The 22016-nt window shown below is 42.6% G+C and overlaps 1 protein-coding gene across 1 annotated transcript in view; it reads right to left on the bottom strand.

Moving 5' to 3' along the window:
• Nucleotides 1-1159: 1159 nt before the first annotated feature.
• Nucleotides 1160-22016, bottom strand: part of SLC7A14 (solute carrier family 7 member 14) — a 106021-nt gene continuing 85164 nt past the window's right edge. Inside the window, exons 6-8 of the mRNA XM_080655436.1 lie at nt 21033-21241; nt 18298-19175; nt 1160-5536 (exon numbers count right to left, since the gene is read on the bottom strand). Of these exons, the coding sequence (XP_080511562.1) occupies nt 5214-5536; nt 18298-19175; nt 21033-21241 (1410 nt within the window). The 3' untranslated portion in view covers nt 1160-5213. The remainder of the gene's footprint in view (nt 5537-18297; nt 19176-21032; nt 21242-22016) is intronic.

Raw genomic sequence — 22016 nt, 5'->3', positions numbered from 1 at the left:
AGACTTCTAGCCCGAAGCTGTCTTTGTGAAAGCTCTATGTGAATGTTGCAATCCCATGCATGTAGAATACTGTGTAATGATTTCTAAGACTATTTTAGTTGATACTGCAGGATATAGGTTCATTTTTGAAAGACTTCAAAACATCCACTAATCCCTTTTGGGTTTTAAATCCTAAAAAAAGAATGTCTTTTTCTTGGAGAAGTAATTTTGGCAAAAGGCAACAGCTTAGGTGTTTCAGAGTGATGCATGTACGAATTAAGCTCAACAAGAAGAGGAAAGCATTTTAGACAGGAAGTTGCTCTTAAGGAGGAAAAGCGATCACAACAGCCTCTCCTGTAAAGTCTTAGAGAAAATGCAAGTGTACAAGGAACAACAATTATGTACATGAAAGAGGCTTTTTGCTACCCATCACCATTCCAACTGAAAAACATGAAGTAAACTCCGTGGTGAAACAGCATCCTGGTTCCTGCTTGTGGTGGGGCCGGTGTCTGGGATGCTGTTTCTGCGCTTGCGCACTGTTTAATTACAACTATTGGCTGTCTCAGGGCCGGACATCACTGCTTACCAGGAGGCACCTTTCTCTCTTGGGACCTTCAGAAGGCCCCCGTAGACAAACAGGTCTTCAGTATCAGGGAGGTACTTGCACACAAGAGTAACCTAAGCTTAGTAAAAATTTTGGAGAGAGACACCTTCATTGACTAGTCTTGTTCCAAATGGCATGAAAATGGGGTGCTGTCATGCAGCCCTAGTGGCCAGCTTCGGATTATGTGTTTCGTTTGCAACCCCCTCCGCTCCAGCGTGAGAAATGAAGGCCTTCTCTGGATTTCTTACTAACCTGAAGGCTTACATCCAAGAGTGGACCATTAACTGCTGCCTGGACTTGGTAAGCTGACCCCAGCTCTAGCTTCAAACACATTTCCTGATTTCTGACATCCCCACCCACCAAGACATTCTAATCTGAGGAACATGTGGTTTACCCTCAGTGGGCTTCCACTGACATCTCTGGACCTGGGAAAACCTGCTGGGAAAGGCAACAGCAATTTCGTCCACGCTTTTAGGCTCATTCTCAAACTCCTTGTGCTCAAGCTAAGTAAAATCTTGAGCTGAGGTTTTACTGTGTAGCTCAGATAGAAATAAAAACTTAACAGGTTTGGTTGTTTAAATTTTATTGTTGAGAATTTTAAAGCGGCTGCATATTACTTTGTCTTATCTGTCCATATGTTAAATGTTAGGTTAATGATCAAAGGAAGAATCATATATTGCCTTCAGTATGGATATTTGTTCTGTTTAATATGGTAAATCAACTTGGAGTGTCTATGTGACTTGTTAGCTCCTTGCATAGGCAGAGGAGGTCACTGCCCCAGCTTCTTAAAGTCCAACTTTCCCTGATTCATACTTTCATCATTTCCCCAGTGCCTCCCCACCCAAGGAGAGCCAGCCAGCTCAGTTCCACTTGCATGTCTATCTGTGGGTGAGCCCTAACCTGCCTTCTCAGATTTCTTACTGTTACATACATAAATCATGCATAATTCATAAGCTCCTGCCAAACTAGCTTCTTGCTTTCCCTTGAAGGAGGCACAGTACAAATTATTAGTCAGGAGACAGCCATCAGCCACACTCTACACCTTACTCATGCTGATCTTCCACTTGGCCAGCCTCTCCCCCATTTCTGCCTGTAAAATTCTGTCCATTCCACAAGGCTCAACACAAGGGCTGCATTCTCTATGATCTTTTCAATGGAAGGAGGTCTTTTCCATATTTGAACCCTCACTGAACATTATAACTTCCTCATCTAACCTATCATTTTCATGATTGTTCTTTATTTATATATCTTATTTCCCCTATTTCTTATGCCATAGCACATCATAAGCACTCCATAAAAACTTGTTGAATAAATTATATTTTATTTTCCTTTCATTCATCATCCATCCATCCATCCATTCATTCAGATATTTATGGAACATCCATTATGTGCCAGGCACAGGTACCTGGTAAAATCCAGGCCTGAAACTTATCTGTGGGTTTCAATAACCTATGCTATTATAATAATCTGCCCTTATAGAGGAAGATTTTTTCTTATTTGTACTTCTTCCTGTCATTACCAACAATCTCATTATTTTTCAAGTTGCCCCTCATTGGCAATTAGCATTGCATATCAAGTTTCTGCATTTCAGTACTTACCACACTTCTAGCTTTGTTTTATCCTTTTTGTTTGCCCACAGCTCCCTACTTAATTATTTTGGGTATTATATGTAATTTAATAGCCACCTTGAATCTTTTTGAAATGAAGCAGGGTACCAATAAATCAACAACAACTAAAAAATCAAATAATTGGCTCCAAACCACAAATCCACATGATGTAACCTCATTGGAAGAGGTCTTGCTGCAGAGAAGAATTTAATAAAATGTAGGTCTTCCTTGGACTCCTTTCAAGGGGGCTAAATTTATATGGTAATTATTTATAAGGTGATCTTACTTTTAATGTGGTTTTACAAATGTGGTCTTAAGAAAATTATCAGGAAATACTAGTAAAATCATCCTAGTGATTGATGGTATTCAAAAACTGCATTGTGAAATCTGGGACTGTTTCATGAGAGCTGGGGAACATGAGGAAAAATATGTCTGTTTACCTTATAAAAACCTTTTTCTGTCATACTGACTAATTTTAAAAAACCAAGTTTGCTAGGAAGATACTAATCAATTTTAGAGAAATAAAGAGATTAAAGCTTAAAAAAATGATAGAGATACTATTTGGGAGAAGTGACTTCTGAAATGAAGTAGTTCATAGGATCTTTACGGAATCCATGCCAATGGCATGTCCAAAGCTTGTGTTCTCTCTCCTCATTCTCCAGAAATTGCATACAGCGGCCACCAGGCTATTATGACTTTAATACCTAAAACCTCTCTGGTAAAAGGATGCTCTTTCACCCACATTAAGATTTTGTGATTTTGCCTTCATATTTCTCTTTGAATATTTATAATGAATACAGCCCCACCCTATCTACCTGGATATATCCCAAGCTTAACCAGATTTTATTTAAACTAGGCAGATTTGTTGAATTCTAAAACCAGTTCGAAACTTCATTTTCACAAAAATTGCTGATGATTAGATTACAATTAAGGCCCAAGGATCTATTTCACAGACCAGGTACTGTATCTTTATGGCTGAGGTTAGGGGAGAAAAACAACAACAGCACTGCTAAGCATTACATTAAAATGACAAATGGCCTCAGAAAACTAGAGTTATAAACAATTAATATAGAAGAATGAAAAAGAAGGTCTAGAAAATAGTCGTTATTTGAACTTAAATGCCATGTGGCTATGGGTATGATATGCAATCTATTTAAAAGCATATTAAAACGATAGTTTCCATTGACCTTTTAAAAATACTACGTTAAAGCCCAGTGCATCAGCCATGGGGACTTGTGATGTTCAGCTGTTTTATTTACAACTATCAGGCTGCAGTGCTGCTCCTTCCCTGGGCTGGGAGCCTCCAAGGGCACATGCCACTCTTTTCTGCATTCCTATCACTTATCACGTGGTACTTTCTCAATCAGGATGAGTTGAGTGAAAAAATGGACTTCTGCTTCCCATCCATAACCCTACAGTGTGCCAAGATGGCACTAACCTCAACCTGTAAGAAAGAACAGATTTAAACATTTGTTGATGTGTTCTGGAAAACTTTTGGCATCACACTAGATCCAGGAGAAGGAGAGTAAGGAATTTGCTATTTTGCCCCATTTTCAGAAGTTCTCACAGAGATTTTAGCTTAACCCAAGCTGTGCCTTCACATACATGTGTACATATCTCAACGCAGTGATGGAATCCCTGCAACCCAAGCGCAGTTAACAGACCATGAGCCTTTTCCTATTGCAGATTGTCTCCTCCAGCTTGTTTCAGAGAAATTCCTTCAAGAGCACCTCGTAAGGCCCAGAGTTAGGCCTCACCAGGTAGCTATTTCTCTGGGCTTCAGTGAAATTGCTCTGGGAAATAACAGGGAGAAAAATACATGTCTAAAAGTGAGCTACCCCAGAAGAATAAGGTTCAGAAGTGAAATGTGATCTCATGGAATGCAATTACCTAAGAAGCTGTGCTTCAACAGTTTTGTTTTCAGAGTAGCACCCACCAATCAAATGGTGGCATATCTTAAAAAAAAGAAACACGACAGAATTTATAATTTTAGAAATCTGAAATAGAATTTGCAATGTGATCTCAGTGGCTGGGTCACTTCTCCTTGTAAAGATTTTCATCTGATTATAAAACAAACAGCCTCCTTCTTCAAGGCATATTAGTGCCATGAAATCATGCTCCACCTTTGCCCCCTTCCATTCTATCAGCAGGAGCTTAGAGTCGGCTATAAGAGAAGGCTTGACAGGGAGTTAATTTCTGCCAACACCCTCTGGCCTTCGCTGCAAGAGATGTTATTTAATGTTTTGTGGGCATTTACGTAGAGCTTTGATGGTGCTCCTCACCCCATTACTGGGTCTGCACGGCTGCTGTATGATAAATCTGAAGCCTTTGGGGAAATGGTTTCAGAGTCCCTGACCTTTGGGGGATCCTAAAGTTATATTTTGGAGACTGTGAGAATGTTGGTGAATAAAAGGAAGCATGTGTCTTTTCCATGAATTTGTTTTTGTGAGATTTCAGGACAAAATGCTGCTTGCTGAGGAAGTGCCAATGCCACCTGCCCACCCTGGCCTGGGGGAGCCGCCCTCAGCCCGTATACTGAGCACAGAGCGTTGCCCTTGCGGTCTCAGGTGGTAGAAATGCTGCCTTGTGCCCACACCCACCTGCTTTGGCACGTCTCCACAAAGAGCTGCAGCCTCAGTGTGGTCCAAGAGGTTTTCTCCTTGCTTCTTGGGGTCTCCATAAGAAGCAAAACGATTCAACCAGAAAAGCAAAGGCCTGGGAAACATTTGCTGCCATCAGCTCTGATGGTTGCATCTAAGTTAGAATTTCTTGTAGCTTCTTGCTTAGTTTTTTCAAAAATTTTTTTCTGTAAGGGGACCAGTCAGGGGACCCAGGTTAAACCCTTCAACAGAACTATACTGAAGAGCAAAAGTAGCAAATGACAGGCTATGACTGGGGACTGACTTTGGGGAAGGCTGGACTTTTGAAATGAGAGGCAAAACCGTTTTCACCTTCTAGCCCACAGGTTAAGTTACTGAAAATACATCACCACCATTTCTATGTATTTCTTGTGTTGTTTACTCCTACTCTGGAGAGTAATCTAACTCATCATTTGCAATCAGGGCCTCCGAGTTCTGTTTGTGTTTGCTTTTGCTCTTCGCTTTGCTGCTTGTCCGGGTGTTGGCCGTGGCATCTGACATCTGTTGGTAATAGAAGCCTTTGTCTTCGGACGGCCCGCCCCAGTTCTCCTGGCTCTCACCCTCGGTGGCATAGGAGAAACCCTCCTCCACAGAGAAAGGGTCGTCCACGTCATAGCTCTGGTACGTGCTCTGGTGCAGGGCCTCCTCGCGGGCGCTGATTTCCAGGGTGCTGTTCCAGATGCCGTACCCAAAATAAATGAGCATACCTGCAGGAGGGAGAGGCACAGGTGACTGAGAGGCACAGGCAGCTGCTTTGGGATCCATGGGATGAGTGGGAGATCACTCTCCATGGTGCAAGCAGGGCTGGTGGTCGATGTGTTTTCTTTGGTCTACACTGAGTTTGGAAGAGACTGGAATGAAAGGCCATTAAAAATTGGGAGACTGGACATTAGGCAATCCATATTTACAGCTTCCCCTAGAAAAGTCTGACAACACTGCACACATATTCCTGTATGGCTACTTAGGGCTGGAGATAAGAACTAGCTGACTCCTTACACAAGATGTGGGTTCTCTAGGTCACCCCAGTCACCCCATTCCCCACCTCCCCTGTTGACATCCAGCTCACTGCATTTGTATAGGTGCCAGCCAGGAATCTGCATTTTTTAAACCTTGGGTTAAATATTTATGGATTAGAAACAGTGTATTCCCAACTTTCTCACATTTTATTATCCCATGCCTCCATCTTTTATTTTGCCACTTAGCAACATGCATATGTCACCCCATGCTCTCCCTTGGCATATTTCACTCACTGGCAGCCCAATACGCTACTGCCACACAGAGCTGCCCACTCCCTCCTGTGGCCTCCCAGAGCGCCTAGTCTAGTGCATGCCACTGTTATGGCCCTTAGAACAGCTATTGTGTGATTGATTATCTGCACAGAGAGGTCCTATTTTATAGACTTTGCAGAAAACTGGCACTTAATATCTGTGGAATGAATGAAGGAGGATTCCTAAGAAGCATGAAATATCCAGGGCAATTCCTTGTTTTGATGTCACTCCAAGCAAAGGAAAGAAACTTGTCTCTCTAGTCCAGTGGTCGGCAAACTCATTAGTCAACAGAGCCAAATATCAACAGTACAACGATTGAAATTTCTTTTTTGAGAGCCAAATTTTTTAAACTTAAACTTCTTCTAATGCCACTTCTTCAAAATAGACTAGCCCAGGCCGTGGTATTTTGTGGAAGACCACACTCAAGGGGCCAAAGAGCCGCATGTGGCTCGCGAGCCGCAGTTTGCCGACCACGGCTCTAGTCAATCTGTAGCATTAATATGGGCCAATGTTTCATTTCTATTAGAATTACTTGACACAAAATCTAAAAATAATTTGAGAGCCCCATTTTCTATCTCGAAAACTGAGAACTATAGCCATGGGAAGCCATAGGGCATGATGATTAAGAGTGTGAGCTGTGGGTTCCAATCCTGCCTCCACCACTATTCACTGTGTAATTACTTAGCCTCTTGGTGTCTCAGTTTTATCTTCTGTAAACTATGAGAGCATTGTACCTATAATATGGGGTTGCTGTGGGAATGAGACCAGTTAAGCAGTAGTTTTCAACCGTGGCTGCACCTGAGGGTCACCTGGAAATTTTTTGAACCACTCTGATATCTAAGGCCCACTGATACCTGATTTAATTGAGCTGCAGTGTGACCCAAGCATATGTATGGTTTTTAAAGCTCCACAGGTGATTCCAATGGTCAGCCAAGTCTGAGAACCCCTGAGATCAGGAACATAGAACTCCTGATGTATGTATTCCACCACCAACTCTGGCCATATTATGGCCTGCCCATTGGGGGCCTCTCGGTTATGCAACCCCCTTCCAGGCCCCGACACCCTCTTCTGAGAGGTACTAGTCCCTTTGGCTTTGCTAACCCTGCAGGCATCTGCTGAGCTCTTTGCTTAGAATAGCGAGGTCAAGCCTGCTTTCCGCTCTGGTGCTTGAGAAAATCCTGCTCCCTTTTGAATTTAAAGTGTGTCTGTTTAAGCTTGGATTTCTTCTTCCTTGTCTCAAATCACCCCCCCCCCCCCCCAACCCCCCATGAAATCAACTTTTCAGCAGCCAAAGTAAGCAGAGATTTATAGTCCTAATTGGTAATAAATCCTCGAGTTAATGATTTGCAGATGTAGCTATTACTTCTCAAATAGTGACTTTATTTTTCTGAGCAGGGATTTTTACTTTCTTGTCTGGGGGTGGGAGTGGCCATGGGGGGTAGGCATTATCCTTATGTAGCATGAGGCACTAAATTAAGACCTCTTCTAAAAGGGCCAGTATGCCGCTTCTTGAAGAATGCCTCCGGTGGAACCATGCCTAAGACCTGAGAATAAATTTCAGGAGACTAAGTGGAATTAGCAGATACCCTCGTCCTTTCACTTAATTTTGCTTTTTTGCTATCTTTTTTCCTAGATATCCAGGCAGGTGCCAAATCTTGCCTCCTACTCCCACTTGGTATCTATTATATCAATTCTTTCCTCTCTGATCCCCTTTTCCAACCTTATTTATTTCCCTCCTGAACCCACTGCCATTTTTTCTTTTCCCATTGCCCCTAACTTCTATGCCACCCATCACCTCATTCAAGCACTGGTTTGACATCTATTTTGACAGGTCATCCCCTACCTTCAGCAGGTAGGTATTGGGGTGCCAGGTAGATAGATATTTATGGTTGTGAAGTGCTCATAGATCATAGATATTCAGAGTCTATAGATCATTCATTTATTTGAATACCTTCATTTTATAGAAGATACAGAGGCTGGGAAAGGCTAAATCACTCCCTTAGGTTTCAGAGGAGCAGAACCAGCATTCCCTATGGATCTAGAAAGGGCTCTTTCATGTCCAGTCCTTCACACCTCCTTTCCCCTGGCTGGTTTACAGACTATGCTTATTGCAGTGACTTTTCAGTAAGAGGTTAGGGTAGGTCTACATTGTTCTTTGGGAGTGGCTGAACCCGGAAGGAACGTGTGTGTGTGTGTGTGTGTGTGTGTGTGTGTGTGTGTGTGTGTGAGAGAGAGAGAGAGAGAGAGAGAGAGAGAGAGAGAGAGAGGAGAGAGAGAATATGTTGACTATGATTACTTTGGGAATGCAACCCATGGAAACCTGCCACATAAATATTTATGGGCCTTTTAATGTTTGCTCTGAGCCCCCTACAGTTTCAAAGGTGTATCACTCTGCCTTCAAAACACATTTCAAATATGAGTGCTGTAAACCAAGAAGCAACTGTGCCTGCAGCCCGACGGAATAAATAGAAAGTATTCTCCAAGTCCTGGCTCTCTGTTTGCCTTTATCCCTCTTGCCGACGACCCTTGAGCCAATTCAGGAAGAGTGGTGGGAAGCAGAGAAGGATCAGAGAAAAGAAAAAGTGGCGGGGGACAAAGAAACAGAAGGGAACCAATGAAGTGCCGGAGGGAGGAGAGAGAGAGAGGAGAGGAGAGGAGAGGAACATGTACCACCATCTGTCACACATAAACAAAGGCTTTGTGTCGGAGGAGTAAACAGAGCTGCTAAAAGCCTCCTGTGTGGAAGCAGGGGGGTTTGTTTCTGCTCCTTCTTTCACTTGGCTTAGAGAACTAAGCATGAGGTAGTTTCTGAAAAATCTCCGGGGATTCTGGGAATCCTGAATCATCTTAACTAAACTTCACACAACAGCTCTGGGTGCTGAGATCTTATAACGATGCATTTATGTTGCACCTTTATCTCAAGGAGCTCAAAAGATTATACAAATGTTATCTTGTTTAGATTCCTCCTAGCCTGTTTGAGAGAGTGTGTGTGTGTGTGTGTGTGTGTGTGTGTGTGTGTGTGTGTGTGTGTAAGGTTATGGTTATGTGCATTTCAGACAGGAAACTGGGCAAAGGACAGAGAAAGGATTGTCCACAGTTAGTGGTCAGACTGTGAATCCTCTGGGTCTCCCCAGGCCCTAATTCAGGGTGCTTCCATCTACCAGGGGTGGCTATGAAGTATAGACTGGCTGAAAAAGTTTCTGCTTAATTTTTTATTTTGAAGATTTTTTTGAACATATGCAAAATTGGAGAGAAAAGCATAAAGAACCCCATGGACACATCACTAGCTCCCCCCCGACACCCACTCTCCTAATTCCTTCTCTCTAGATTATTTTGAAACAAATCCATTTCATCCTATGTATATATTTCTAAAACAGACTCCTTTAAAAATTTAACGTAGTATCATTACACATTTAAAAACTAATAAAAAAAAGAGAGAACTCATGGACATGGACAATGGTGAGGGGGGACAGGGGTGGGTGGAGGTGGAAGAGGGCATTGAGGAGATAAATGATGATGGAAAAAATAAAATAATAAAAACTAATAAATGTTTAATATCATCTGATATCTACTAGTAATAATTTCCCTGAATTATTACATACGTGGGGGAAACTCTTCACCTTATGAGGCTATATACTTTTTTCAGTGATGCCGTCATTGCGTGAAATAGTTTTGGGCACTGATATTTAGGTTGTCACTGGCACTGGTATTATATTCTTTTGTAAACACTTAAAGATGGCGAAGTTTTATTTTTTGAGAGTGGATTTTGTTTTGGCATAAGCCTGAAGTCATTTGGAATCAAGCCTCGAGAATATGATGGCTAATTGAGAAATACTATTATTTATTCTGTTTGCATATTTAATTTGGCCGTTCCTTAAAAACTTTGATCCACTACTTTGTAGTTACATATGTTATATCTGTAATAAGTGAAAGGCAGGTGTGATATTGAAAATCAGAAGGGAATCAATATTTATGCTTCAGTACAACAAAACAAAACAAAAAAACCAAAACAACAAAAAAAATGGGCCCTGGAGGCTCCCCTGTGGGACAGGAGTTAATTTTTTAGTTGATGGGTCCTGGTGGGAGGGGCACTCAAGGCAGAGACTAGTTAGCAGCAGAAGTGTTTCAGTATTTTAACAACAGACATGGCTGTGCTGGGGCACGTGGGCTGCATGCCAGCTCTGGTCAAAGTAATGGCTGTGAGTCCTGTGAAAAGCTGTTTGCAGTGAAGGACACTATTCAAAAGGAGGCTTTGGCTTCTTTTCTAGACAGAGCTCCCTGGTGGAAAACGTGCCCAGGAGAAGTTCGGGCTAGACGGAGGAAGAACCTTGCCTTCAGCAATCGAACGGGCTTTCGTTATGTAGTAGAACACTCTGTGATCATCAAGCCTTTTATAAAAAAAGCATTTTCTTGTCCATCATCCCCGAGAAGCTAGGAACTGCATAATCCATCAGTGATCAAAACAGCACCGAACTCACATTTCTTGAATCCAGAGGGGGTGCTGTTCCCATCCCACCTATGCCTTGGGAAGGTTTAGAAATGCCAAGCCTGCCTTCAGATGCCAGGGCACCTCAGTAGGAGCAGGCAATATACCTACGTGCTCTGCTTGTGTAGATCCGCTCTGTGATAATTAAGCAAATGACCCCAAATCTACAAGTGAGAGGGGTGGGAGGAAGGGTCCTCTGGATCATCTGGGAGAAAACTTAGAACAAAAAACAACTCTGAAAAAGAGACTGGGGGAGCTGCAGATGGGTAACAGCAGGTTTCCAATTCTGCAGGCACAAACTCAGGCTGGGGAGCAGGTCCCTGACCTCTGGAGTCCCCCAGGAACTGCCTGTCCTCTGCTCAGAGCTCCATGTCAGGGCGGGATGAGGTGGGCCACCTGACCTCGGCTGGGTGGAGCTGCCTCTTCCTGGGGAGCACTTTCCATCAGGAAGCCCTGCCCGCTGCAGATAACTGGGGCACTTTGTTTTGCCCAGAGGCTTTTTTATTTTTATTACTCTGGGATCAACTTTCCAAACACATTTGCCAACGCAGAAATGAAGACTGGATGATATTGAGGTGTCCTCCCATCCAGCGCAGTCTCCACCAGCTCCCACGCTGCTGGTTATTTTTTATACCACAACAAGTCCTGTTGACTGTAATAGCAATAAGGTTTTCTATGGAGTGGCCAGGAAGAGCAGGCTTAGGACGGAAAGATTCTCTCCCTGGCCCTGAAACTAATCTAAACTGACACAAAGCCACATTACTTTAGGCCTCAGTTTCCCATCTGCAAAATGGGGAAAATAATTTTATTTCAAGGGTATAATGGCCATGAGACAGAATGCATTTTGTTAAAGAATATCTTAAAAAATGTAATGATCCAAGCCAGCAGTTCTACTTCTAACTCAACAGAAACCCAAGGGAAATGTGTCCATGTGACCACCAAATGCATGTACAGGAATGTTCACAGAGGTTCTATTCCTAATAGCCCCAAACCGGAAACACACTAAATGTCCATGGAAGCAATGGATAAATCCCTTGTGGTGTATTACCACAGAGCAAGGCTAGATGGCAAGGAGAATGAACAAACTAAAACTATAGGCAACAACGTGAATGAATCTCACACATACACATAATGCTGAATCTCACACATACACATATACACATAATGCTGAATCTCACACATACACATAATGCTGAATCTCACACACACACATACACATAATGCTGAATCTCACATACACATAATGCTGAATCTCACACATACACACATACACATAATGCTGAATCTCACACACACACATACACATAATGCTGAATCTCACATACACATAATGCTGAATCTCACACACACACATAATGCTGAATCTCACACATACACACATACACATAATGCTGAATCTCACACATACACATAATGCTGAATCTCACACATACACACATACACATAATGCTGAATCTCACATACACATAATGCTGAATCTCACACATACACACATACACATAATGCTGAATCTCACACACACACATACACATAATGCTGAATCTCACACACACATAATGCTGAATCTCACACACACACATAATGCTGAATCTCACACACACATAATGCTGAATCTCACACACACACAATGCTGAATCTCACACACACATAATGCTGAATCTCACACACACACATAATGCTGAATCTCACACATACACATAATGCTGAATCTCACACGTACACATAATGCTGAATCTCACACGTACACATAATGCTGAATCTCTCACACACACATAATGCTGAATATCACACACACATACACATAATGCTGAATCTCACACACACACATAGTGCTGAATCTCACACACACACACACACATAGTGCTGAATCTCACACACACACATAATGCTGAATCACACACACACATAATGCTGAATCTCACACACACACATAATGCTGAATCTCACACATACACATAATGCTGAATCTCACACACACACATAATGCTGAATCTCACACACACACATACACATAATGCTGAATCTCACACACACACATACACATAATGCTGAATCTCACACACACACATAATGCTGAATCACACACACACATAATACTGAATCTCACACACACACATAATGCTGAATCTCACACATACACATAATGCTGAATCTCACACACACACATAATGCTGAATCTCACACACACATACACATAATGCTGAATCTCACACACACACATAATGCTGAATCACACACACACATAATACTGAATCTCACACACACACATAATGCTGAATCTCACACATACACATAATGCTGAATCTCACACACACACATAATGCTGAATCTCACACACACATACACATAATGCTGAATCTCACACACACACATAATGCTGAATCTCACACACACACACACATAATGCTGAATCTCACACACACACATAATGCTGAATCTCACACACACACACACATAATGCTGAATCTCACACACACATACACATAATGCTGAATCTCACACACACACATAATGCTGAGGGAAGGAAGCCCAGCCTCTACTCTTTCATGGCTCTAAGTCTGCTCCAGGTGCACTGCCCATGCCCACGACAGGGCCTCTCTCCCTTCATTCTCAGGTGCCCCTGGGTTCATCACCCTGCCCCTTCCTCCCCACGTGTCTCCCTGTCCTGCACAGCACCTCTGCCAGCAGGCATACTTGACTATAACAGAATCCACCGCCACACTCCCTCCTTCTTGGAATCCCACTGGCCCTGTTGCCATCCTCAGCCTGGCCTTCACGATTTTTCTTACTCTTCTGATGTTGAAGGAGCCAGTGGTTTTCTCCTATGCCTGCAGGGAGAATTTCAAACTTATATATGGAACAGCTCATCGAGAATTTGTTTATTTCAGTGCCCTCTCAATTCCCAATTCATGGCCCCCTTCTTTTCCTCCTATTCTCCTCATCACAATGGCTGCTTTGGTTAATTTCCAATAAGATTTCAGATGATAGCTCCAAGACCATAGGTGGTGTCTTCTCTTTGGAATATTTATGTTTTAGTACAGGATATATGGGCCCCTTTGTACAACTCACAAGTTCTATCTGGTCTCTACATCTATAGGCAAGAATTTGTTTTCCTCAGAGGGACTGAAAACATTTCAGATGAAAACTTGGCAGCCTTCAAGGTACGGGAGCCCACAAACTGGTCTAACAGATAATTGATCCATAATAATGGCCCATGGGGAACAGTTGACCTGAAAGACACCCTTGAAAACCCAATTGCACAGTGCTCTCACTGGTCCCTCCTACTTTCATATCCCCGAGACTCTGCCCAACTCCTTAAGGAGGTCTTCATAAAACTGCATCAGCTAGAAGAAAAGGAGAATGAAGGCTGCTTTGTGCTCATTTTGTTGGGATTATTAACCATTTGCTGTTGGATTACTTCTCTTTCCTGAAGAAAAGAAACAAGTGCTGGGTAGTCTTGTTGGGACTTGTGCCTCATTTAACTCTATGAGTCGTGTCTTCTGAAGGTTAAAGCTTAGGAAAACATTATGACAAAATGCTGTATTAAGATTCATTTACAGAGGGTTGGGTAAAAAATGTATCAGGAAGATTATCAAGTTATGACTCAGCCCAAATCTTTAAACAATTACCTGATGTTTCATAAGAAGCTCCACTTAAAAATATCTCTACTGTTCTCCCCAGGAAAGCTATATTATGAATAGAGATTAAGAGAAAAAAATCTGGCAATTTTTGAGACTTAGAGGTTTAGAGGTGGGATATTTATTCTATAATATCATTAAAGACTTTATAAGCCAATTTGGTGTTGTGGGATGGATATATTTTATATAGGCAAACATTTATTTTGAAAAACAGGGAGTTTTATAATTAAGTAATCTGCCTTGCTTGCTAATATCTTCTTATTCTTCTCTCTAGATGAGTGGCTCTCAAATTTGAGCATATATCAAAATCACCTGGGGGGCTTATTAAAACCTAAATTACCCTTGGAGATTCTGTTTTGGTGGTGATAGGGTTCAAAACTGCATTTCTAACTAGTTCCCAGGTGATGCTGACACTGCTGGTCAGGGGGCACACTTTAAGAACTACTGTTCTAGATCATTTTAAACAGGGCTGCATGTTAAAATGATCTGCACACAAAAAATACCCCGAGTATTGGCCATATCAGACCAACCGAATTAGAAAATCTCTGTGGCGGAGATCCTGGGCGTAGAATGTTTTAGAAACAACTCAGGTGATTCTTATGTGTGTATCTTTGTTCTAGTCCAGTGGTCGGCAAACTCATTAGTCAACAGAGCCAAATACCAACAGTATAACGTTTGACATTTCTTTTGAGAGCTGAAAACCGACTTCTGCGCATGGGCCACGAAGTTTCAATCGCACTGTTCGTGTGTGCCTGCACGTGGTATTTTGTAGAAGAGCCACACTCAAGGGGCCAAAGAACCACATGTGGCTCGCGAGCCGCAGTTTGCTGACCACTGTTCTAGGCGAAGCTAACTAGTACACCAGCTTTCAAAGATCACCATGCCAAAGCAGTTAGCAGCTCACTGCTGGGTGCTTGCTGACCTGTGGGCTCCTGTGCCCCGTCTGGCTGGCCCCAGGATGCAGGGTGGCATCCTCCCCTGTCAGGGAGTATCGGTTTCTGGAACAAGCTTGAAGTTTGTGCTATCAGCAAAACTTTATTACAAAAGGCTCTCTGGGAGTTTTCTTCTGATAACTGGGAGGGCAGCCTGAGTCAGAACAGGTTCACGCTGTACTTTGGCATGTGATAGCTAGTCTGGGGGACAATGAATCACTTTAGGTTTTGAAAAGAAAGGCAGTAAAGAAATAGTTCTCATTGCTTTCCCCAATATGTTCTTATTTAAACAGCCACCACTCCAATGCTAGTAAATTTTCTGCATTTTTACAGATGAGTAACCTATAAACTGAGGCCCAAAGGAGTTAAGCAAACTTCCCAAGGTCACAAGACAAAGTTGGCAGTCTTGTGATTTGAATCCAGGGATATTTGCTCTAAAGGCAAGGGTCCCTTCCACCTCACCACCTTTGCAAAATGCCTTTGGGGTTCCAGAGACCATAGATATCATGTAGAATCAGCTACTTAATTTGTGGGTCCCAGTGCAAAATGAAACCATGGCACCCCTTGTTAAAAAAATTGTTAAGAATTCAAGAAGGCAGCAACAGAGCATTCAACCAAGTGTGGGGTCCTGTGTGACTGCACAGTTCATACGCCCCGGAAGCCAGCCCTGCCTGATGTTATGTGTTGATCCACACAAATTACATATCAGACTTTCTGATCCAATAAAAAGGTCTGCTCAGAGGCACCTGGTAGGGAAGTAGGAGCCCCAGATCTGAGCATGGGGATGCTGGATTGTAGTAATAGCCCTACAAATAACTTCCTGTTGACCTTGATCATGTAATTGAACCTCTTGGAGGTTCAGTTTGCTCATCTGTGAAATTGAGAGAGGGACAAGTGGGGAAGCGGTGGACTATATCAGTGTTTTTCAAACTTTAGGTATTTATATATCACATTTTTAGTGTAGTGGCTATGACCATGGACTCTGGACCCACACTACCTGAGTTCTAATTTTGGCTCTGCTATATTCTAGCGATGTGACCTCAGTCAGATGCCTCAGTTTCCTCATCTCTAAAATGGAGAGTTCTGTGAGGATTAAATAAGTTAATATAAGTAAAGCCCTCACAATAATGACTATGTGATAAGTGCTATATATGTTAATTATTACTATGAATCATATAGCACTGGTACTATTTAGTACTAATGGTTTTCTTAATTTGATTCCCTTTTTAAATTAAAAAATAAACACCAGATTTATGCGAGTGTGTCTATTTTTTCTAGTAATGTGAAAATGTATAGTAATTATAAGGAGTTTACCCATATACTCTCTAAAATCAGCCCAAATATTACCAATGGGATAGTCACCCCACTGTGGGTAATATTGACCTAGAACGTGAAGGCGCCTTCCAGCTTTAATAGTCTAGCAATGATTTAGTAAGTCCATGTATCTTTGTGTCTATACCTTCATTCATTTCACAAATATATAACTAAAATATTTCTACCCATTTCAGTCACTCTACCCATGGTAGGATCTTTCCATTGCTTAGCTACATGTTCCAGTGGAAAAATGTTTAAACAGAGAAGAGAGATTGTGAATGAATCATACAAATGATTAAAACTTTGACAAGTTAGTGCTCTTGTCCTCTGGAGAAATCCCCCCTAATGTCTAACAAGGGATGAGACTTAGAAGACTGGAAAATTGAAACAAAATGCTTATAGGAAGGTACAGAATGTCCTTCAGAGGAGAGGAATCTGCTGGAAGACATGTGCTCTTTCCTTTGAGTACCATGCCCTTCCCTCCCCTCCCCCCACTTCCCTCTATCTAAACCTTACTTTATAGGTTCAGTTCCAATTCTACCTCCTCAAAGTCCTTTCCGGCTATTATGATAGGAAGTTTCTTTGTTTCTCATCTAATAAGTGCTTTACAATAATAGAGAAGTATTTATTAAGCACCTACTATGTTCCAGGCACAGAGGCTGTAATATTGAACACCTATATCCCTGGCCTCAAGGAGTGGATTGTTTACTAATCCATGAGTCTCTATACTGTCTTGACCAGACTGGTTGATTCATGCATATTTGTCTATCCTCTCCTTAAGGCAGGAGTTACTTATTCTATTGCTTTTCTATTCCCCAAAGCACCTAAGGATCCTCCTTAACTAAGTATTTGTTAACAGAGATTCTAGGGTTACCAAGTTGTATAGGGAACATAAAAATAGTGACTAAAGAACTTTAAAATTAGTCTTCACTTAAACATCCCTCTCAGGTTACTATTAGTACCAATCCCCAGCCATCTCATAAAATCAGTGATTGTTAGATATGATAAACATCTATTGTGAATATAATATAAGTAGATCACAAAGGAAAATTAGAAATCTTGGGGAAGGTACGGAACTTCTTGAAGGCAATGAAAGTGAGCTTAGAGAGAGCAACTCTATTCATACCCAAAGCTGTGAACAATTGAGGACCTGACAGAGTCATGTCAGTTATCAACAGAAGAAGGATGATGACGTGATGGGTACTTCCCAAGAGAATGATTGGAATATTAAAGGATAAAAAAGGATCTTGCAGGGGGAGGGCAGGGAATGAAAAACTCTTGAATAGTTTATGAAAGTCAATATGAATTGAGGGGTGTTAAATGGTGCCATAATGCAATTTTATCAGATAAAAATGATGCCAAAAATCCATACTTAATTTATACTTTACTCATTTAAAAAATATGACATGGTTCCTATTTTAACTTAATTTTGTAAAATACTTTTTTTCATAATTTTTAGTTTCTAAGATAGAATGCCAATCAACTTTTCCCACCCTCACTTTTATAATGCCATTTCCCCCTCTTTTTATGTGGATTCATTAAAAGTGGACATTTTATGGTATTAATTATCCATAATAAGACTGTCCAGTAATAGTATTCATGGAAGTGACGGATTGATCAGCATCATTCTTCAGAACCAACGACCAAGACCATAGGAGGCAGAAAGGGTATAACTGACTTTCTTGACTCTAATGCAGAAAGCAAGGGTCCATAGAACCAGCCAGATTTTTCTTGGAATGGTAATACCTAGTCCAGCAAGAAGGTAATTTTGGGATAAGCTGTTCAATGCCTTAAAATGGAACTCTCAAGGCTCCAAAGGAAGTTGCTTACCCACAAAGCACCAGACGGCAAACCGGATCCATGTGATGGTGGAGAGCTTTAGCATGAGATAGATGTTCACCAGCATGGCAAAGGCAGGCACAAAGGGGAGGCAGGGGGCCATATAGGGCAGCTTCTTGGGGTTCTCTGGCTGCTGCAGGATCACAAACACCAGGGCACTAATCAGCAGCACCATCAGAACAACCAGAAGGATGGCCCACCAGCTCTGCTCTGAGATGTAGTCAGAACCAAAGATGATAAAGGAGCAGAAGATGAACATGAGGATGAAGAGCAGGAGCACGCAGATGGTCACTGTGTGCCCTGTAGCTGCTGTGGGCCGGTCCATTTTGCCTGGAAGGCCCAACCGGATCCTCATGGTGTAGTAACGGGGCCCGATCAGCTTTTTTAACTTGATGAGATAAATGTTTTCAGATTCGTCAGCTTCTATGCCTGTGGTCATGTCCACAGTGCCGTAGTTGGGGTGGTTGACATTGTAGGTTGACTTGTCTGATTTACCTATGAGCATCTCATTGTCTCCCAAGGATGGTAAGTTCTTGGCCCCACATGGGTTGGTGGCAGGGCCAGAAAACTCTTCCCCTTCACTCACAGGAGAACATACTTCCTTCTCACCGTCAGCCAGAATGCCCTCCTTCTTCTTTGTGTGCTCCTCAGACAAGAATTTGACAAAACCATCAATGTCACTCTCTGGTTGGTATCGAAGGAGCAAGACACAGACAGAGACCAAGGTGTAGGCAAGGAGTGTGCCGATGGACATCATCTCTATCAGATCTCTCAGGCTGACTAATAGCGAGAGGAGAGCCGCCAGGAACCCCGACACGATGCAGGCCACCACTGGCGTCTCGGTGTAGGAGCTCACATGAGCTAGAAACCTGGGAGGTTAACGAAGCACAGGGTTAACATGGCTACAGATGGTGACTGACTCTAACATGGCTTACTTCCTCCTGATCCGGTCCCTCCAATTGGCTTATGGATTCATTGCTTTAAATACAGCTATGCTTCTGACCCTAGGATATTGTTCCTGGAATACAATTTAAAAATAGTTTACTTTAATTCATTGGTGTTGAGACAAACTTTTTATTAAAGTTCCTAGTCTATTATGTGATGTGAAGGGTTGATTGAATCTTGAATCTAGGAGGTATTTCAGAAACCTAAATTGAAATCCAAGCTTTGCTAGGAAGAAGTGATAGTAGAAGTCACACACTTGCTAGATGAGATAAATGTTTGGGGGTCCTCTGGACCTGTGTAACCCCAAGTATTGTCCATGTATCAGTAGCACCAGCATTGCCTTGGAGCTTGTGAGAAATACATATTTTCAGGTTTCACCTGAGACCTACCACATCAGAATCTCTGGGAGTGGGACTAAACAAATTATGCATTAAAAAAAAACCTCCAGAGTATGACTTATGCCAAACCTTGAGATGCACAGCTTTATAACAAAAGTACAAGAAGTAAGCTGGTAAAATAGCACAATAATTAGGAACCAGTACTCATTGGTGCAGGCTAAATTCAGCCAGTTACCAACTGGAGACCAACAAGAGTGAATGAATGGCTGCTGCTTCCTTAGCAGTTCCTGTGGACCTTAATTAGGTTCCTGCTCTCTTCATGATCCTCCCCACTCCTGCCTCTTTTACTCCTCCCTTATTTTCAGGATTTACACAAGACAATAAACCGTTCTTGGAGCCCTAGTGTCTTTCCTTTTAATTTTCTTTGATGTGTGTAGTTGTCACACCCCCACCTTGGTCAGATTCTCCCTGATCTGTCCAGCTTCCCTAATATAGCAGCACAGGGGATAGGCTGAGGAACTGGAGCAGAAGGTGACAGCCAATGGCAGAGATAAAGTCCCTGAGCTGGTTCCCTCTGCACCCAAGGGCTCCTGGTCTCCAGGGTTTACACCTTGCTTTGTGCACTGGAAAGAATGCCTTCCCTGCAAGCCCCTCCCATGGTGGACACTGGGAACCAAGAGATGGGGCCACATCACCTCTGTGCTGGGGGCAGATAGACCACTTCATGTTCAAGATAGGGAGCTGGAAATGTCACTATATTGGTGTGGTTAAAAGTCTGGTCTTTGGAGTTAGACTGTCTTGGGTTCAAATCCTGGCTCCCCACTCAGAAGCTGTGTGATTTTAGTCACTCATCTAGTTCACTCATCTGCAAAACAGAGTTATTGTGATGACTAAATAGAGTTATTGTGATGACTTAAAGGCATACTATATACAAAGCACCTGGGATGTACAAATATTCAATGAATGGTAGCTATTGTTGTTACTATTATTAGGTTCAGTTCATAGGGTATTATTATCTCTTTGATGAAAACTTTGAACTTTTTCAACTTCAGAGGGGCTGTGCAGACAGGGCCAGGTACCAGGCCTCAATATGAGGGCAGGCCTAAGATGTCCCAGGATGGGTTCTTCCTTCTGGAGGCCACCCAGTGCCACAGTTTGGCACTTACCATCTTTACAAAGGGATATACAATATCAAACAGGAGAGGGGGCAGATAGAGGAACAGATCAGTTTGTGCTGGATTGAGGGACCCAGAGTCCAATAGAGGAGCAGTTTCAGGGCGTAAGCTCTTTCAACTCAAACTCTTTGCCAGTATGTGACAAGTTCCACAGTCTATGTGACAGGCACTCACACACATCAAACTTGCAGGGAGGCTGACAGCGAGTGACATTCTCCCTGTACAAGTATGACATAATAGAATTAATTCCACAGAGCATAAACCTTACCTGAATAGGAGCCCATCACCAGCCATGGCATAAATGACCCTCGGCATTGGGAAGAGGGAGCCCAGCAAGCTGACCGTCAGTCCTGCAACTGACCCAATGGCCACAATGAATTTTGCAGCATAGAACCCATGAACCACAAACATCTCCATGAGCGGGGATTCCGTGTCAATGGCATAATATGGCACCATCAGAGTTAAGATCATGCTCACCTGTTGAAACAAGAGAAAACATGGCTGGAGGTAGAGGGCACTGACAGCATGGATGAAAGACCCACAGGAGAGAAAGTCAGAGGACTCAGAGTCAGAGGGCTGCACGGCAGTTTGGACCTGCCACTTCTTGGCACATAACTTCCCTTATAAGCATTTGGCCTCTGGAGTTCTTGGTCTCTATTTTCTCCCCACACATGGATTTAGTGGACTAGACCTGATCACCTCTAATATCTTTCAATGGGCCTTTCATATCTGAGGAATAAGTCTTCAGGTATTTCAGCCCCATGAAAGTACTGACAGTTCAATGAAAGGCAATTCCCAAGTGGGAGGAGCTGCAGCCACAGGCATTGGAGCCAGGGCCTGGCAGTGACCATGAGCACCCTGCCCACATGGACATGACTCTCATTTCTTTTCAACTTTCAGGGTCCTATAAGGTCTTAACAGTACTCCCTGTCACCCCAAAGACCAGAGAGTAGAACTCCAAAGATAGTTGTGTAGGAGAGCCATAGCCAATAAACTGATGAGACTCAGATGAGGACTCATATTTCCATTTCTTCTCTGTGGCTCAGTCCCAGGAGCCAGGCAGGCCAACAAACAAATAATGGCTTCAGGATAGAATCCAGTCCTACTCTGGGCCATAATACCACCATGGCTTTGCTTAATCAAGAATCACTTAGCCAGGACCTATCTCCCTTCATACATTATAGATCTACCATAATATCGCTCCCTTCAGAATTGGCCTCAGGCAATGGAGCCACCAGTCATACAGCCAGGC

This window comes from Plecotus auritus (genome assembly GCF_963455305.1).
Source record: "Plecotus auritus genome assembly, chromosome: 2".
Taxonomy (NCBI): Eukaryota; Metazoa; Chordata; class Mammalia; order Chiroptera; family Vespertilionidae; genus Plecotus; species Plecotus auritus.
Note: the sequence above shows the minus strand (reverse complement) of the source record. Positions and strands in the feature narration are given on the sequence as shown.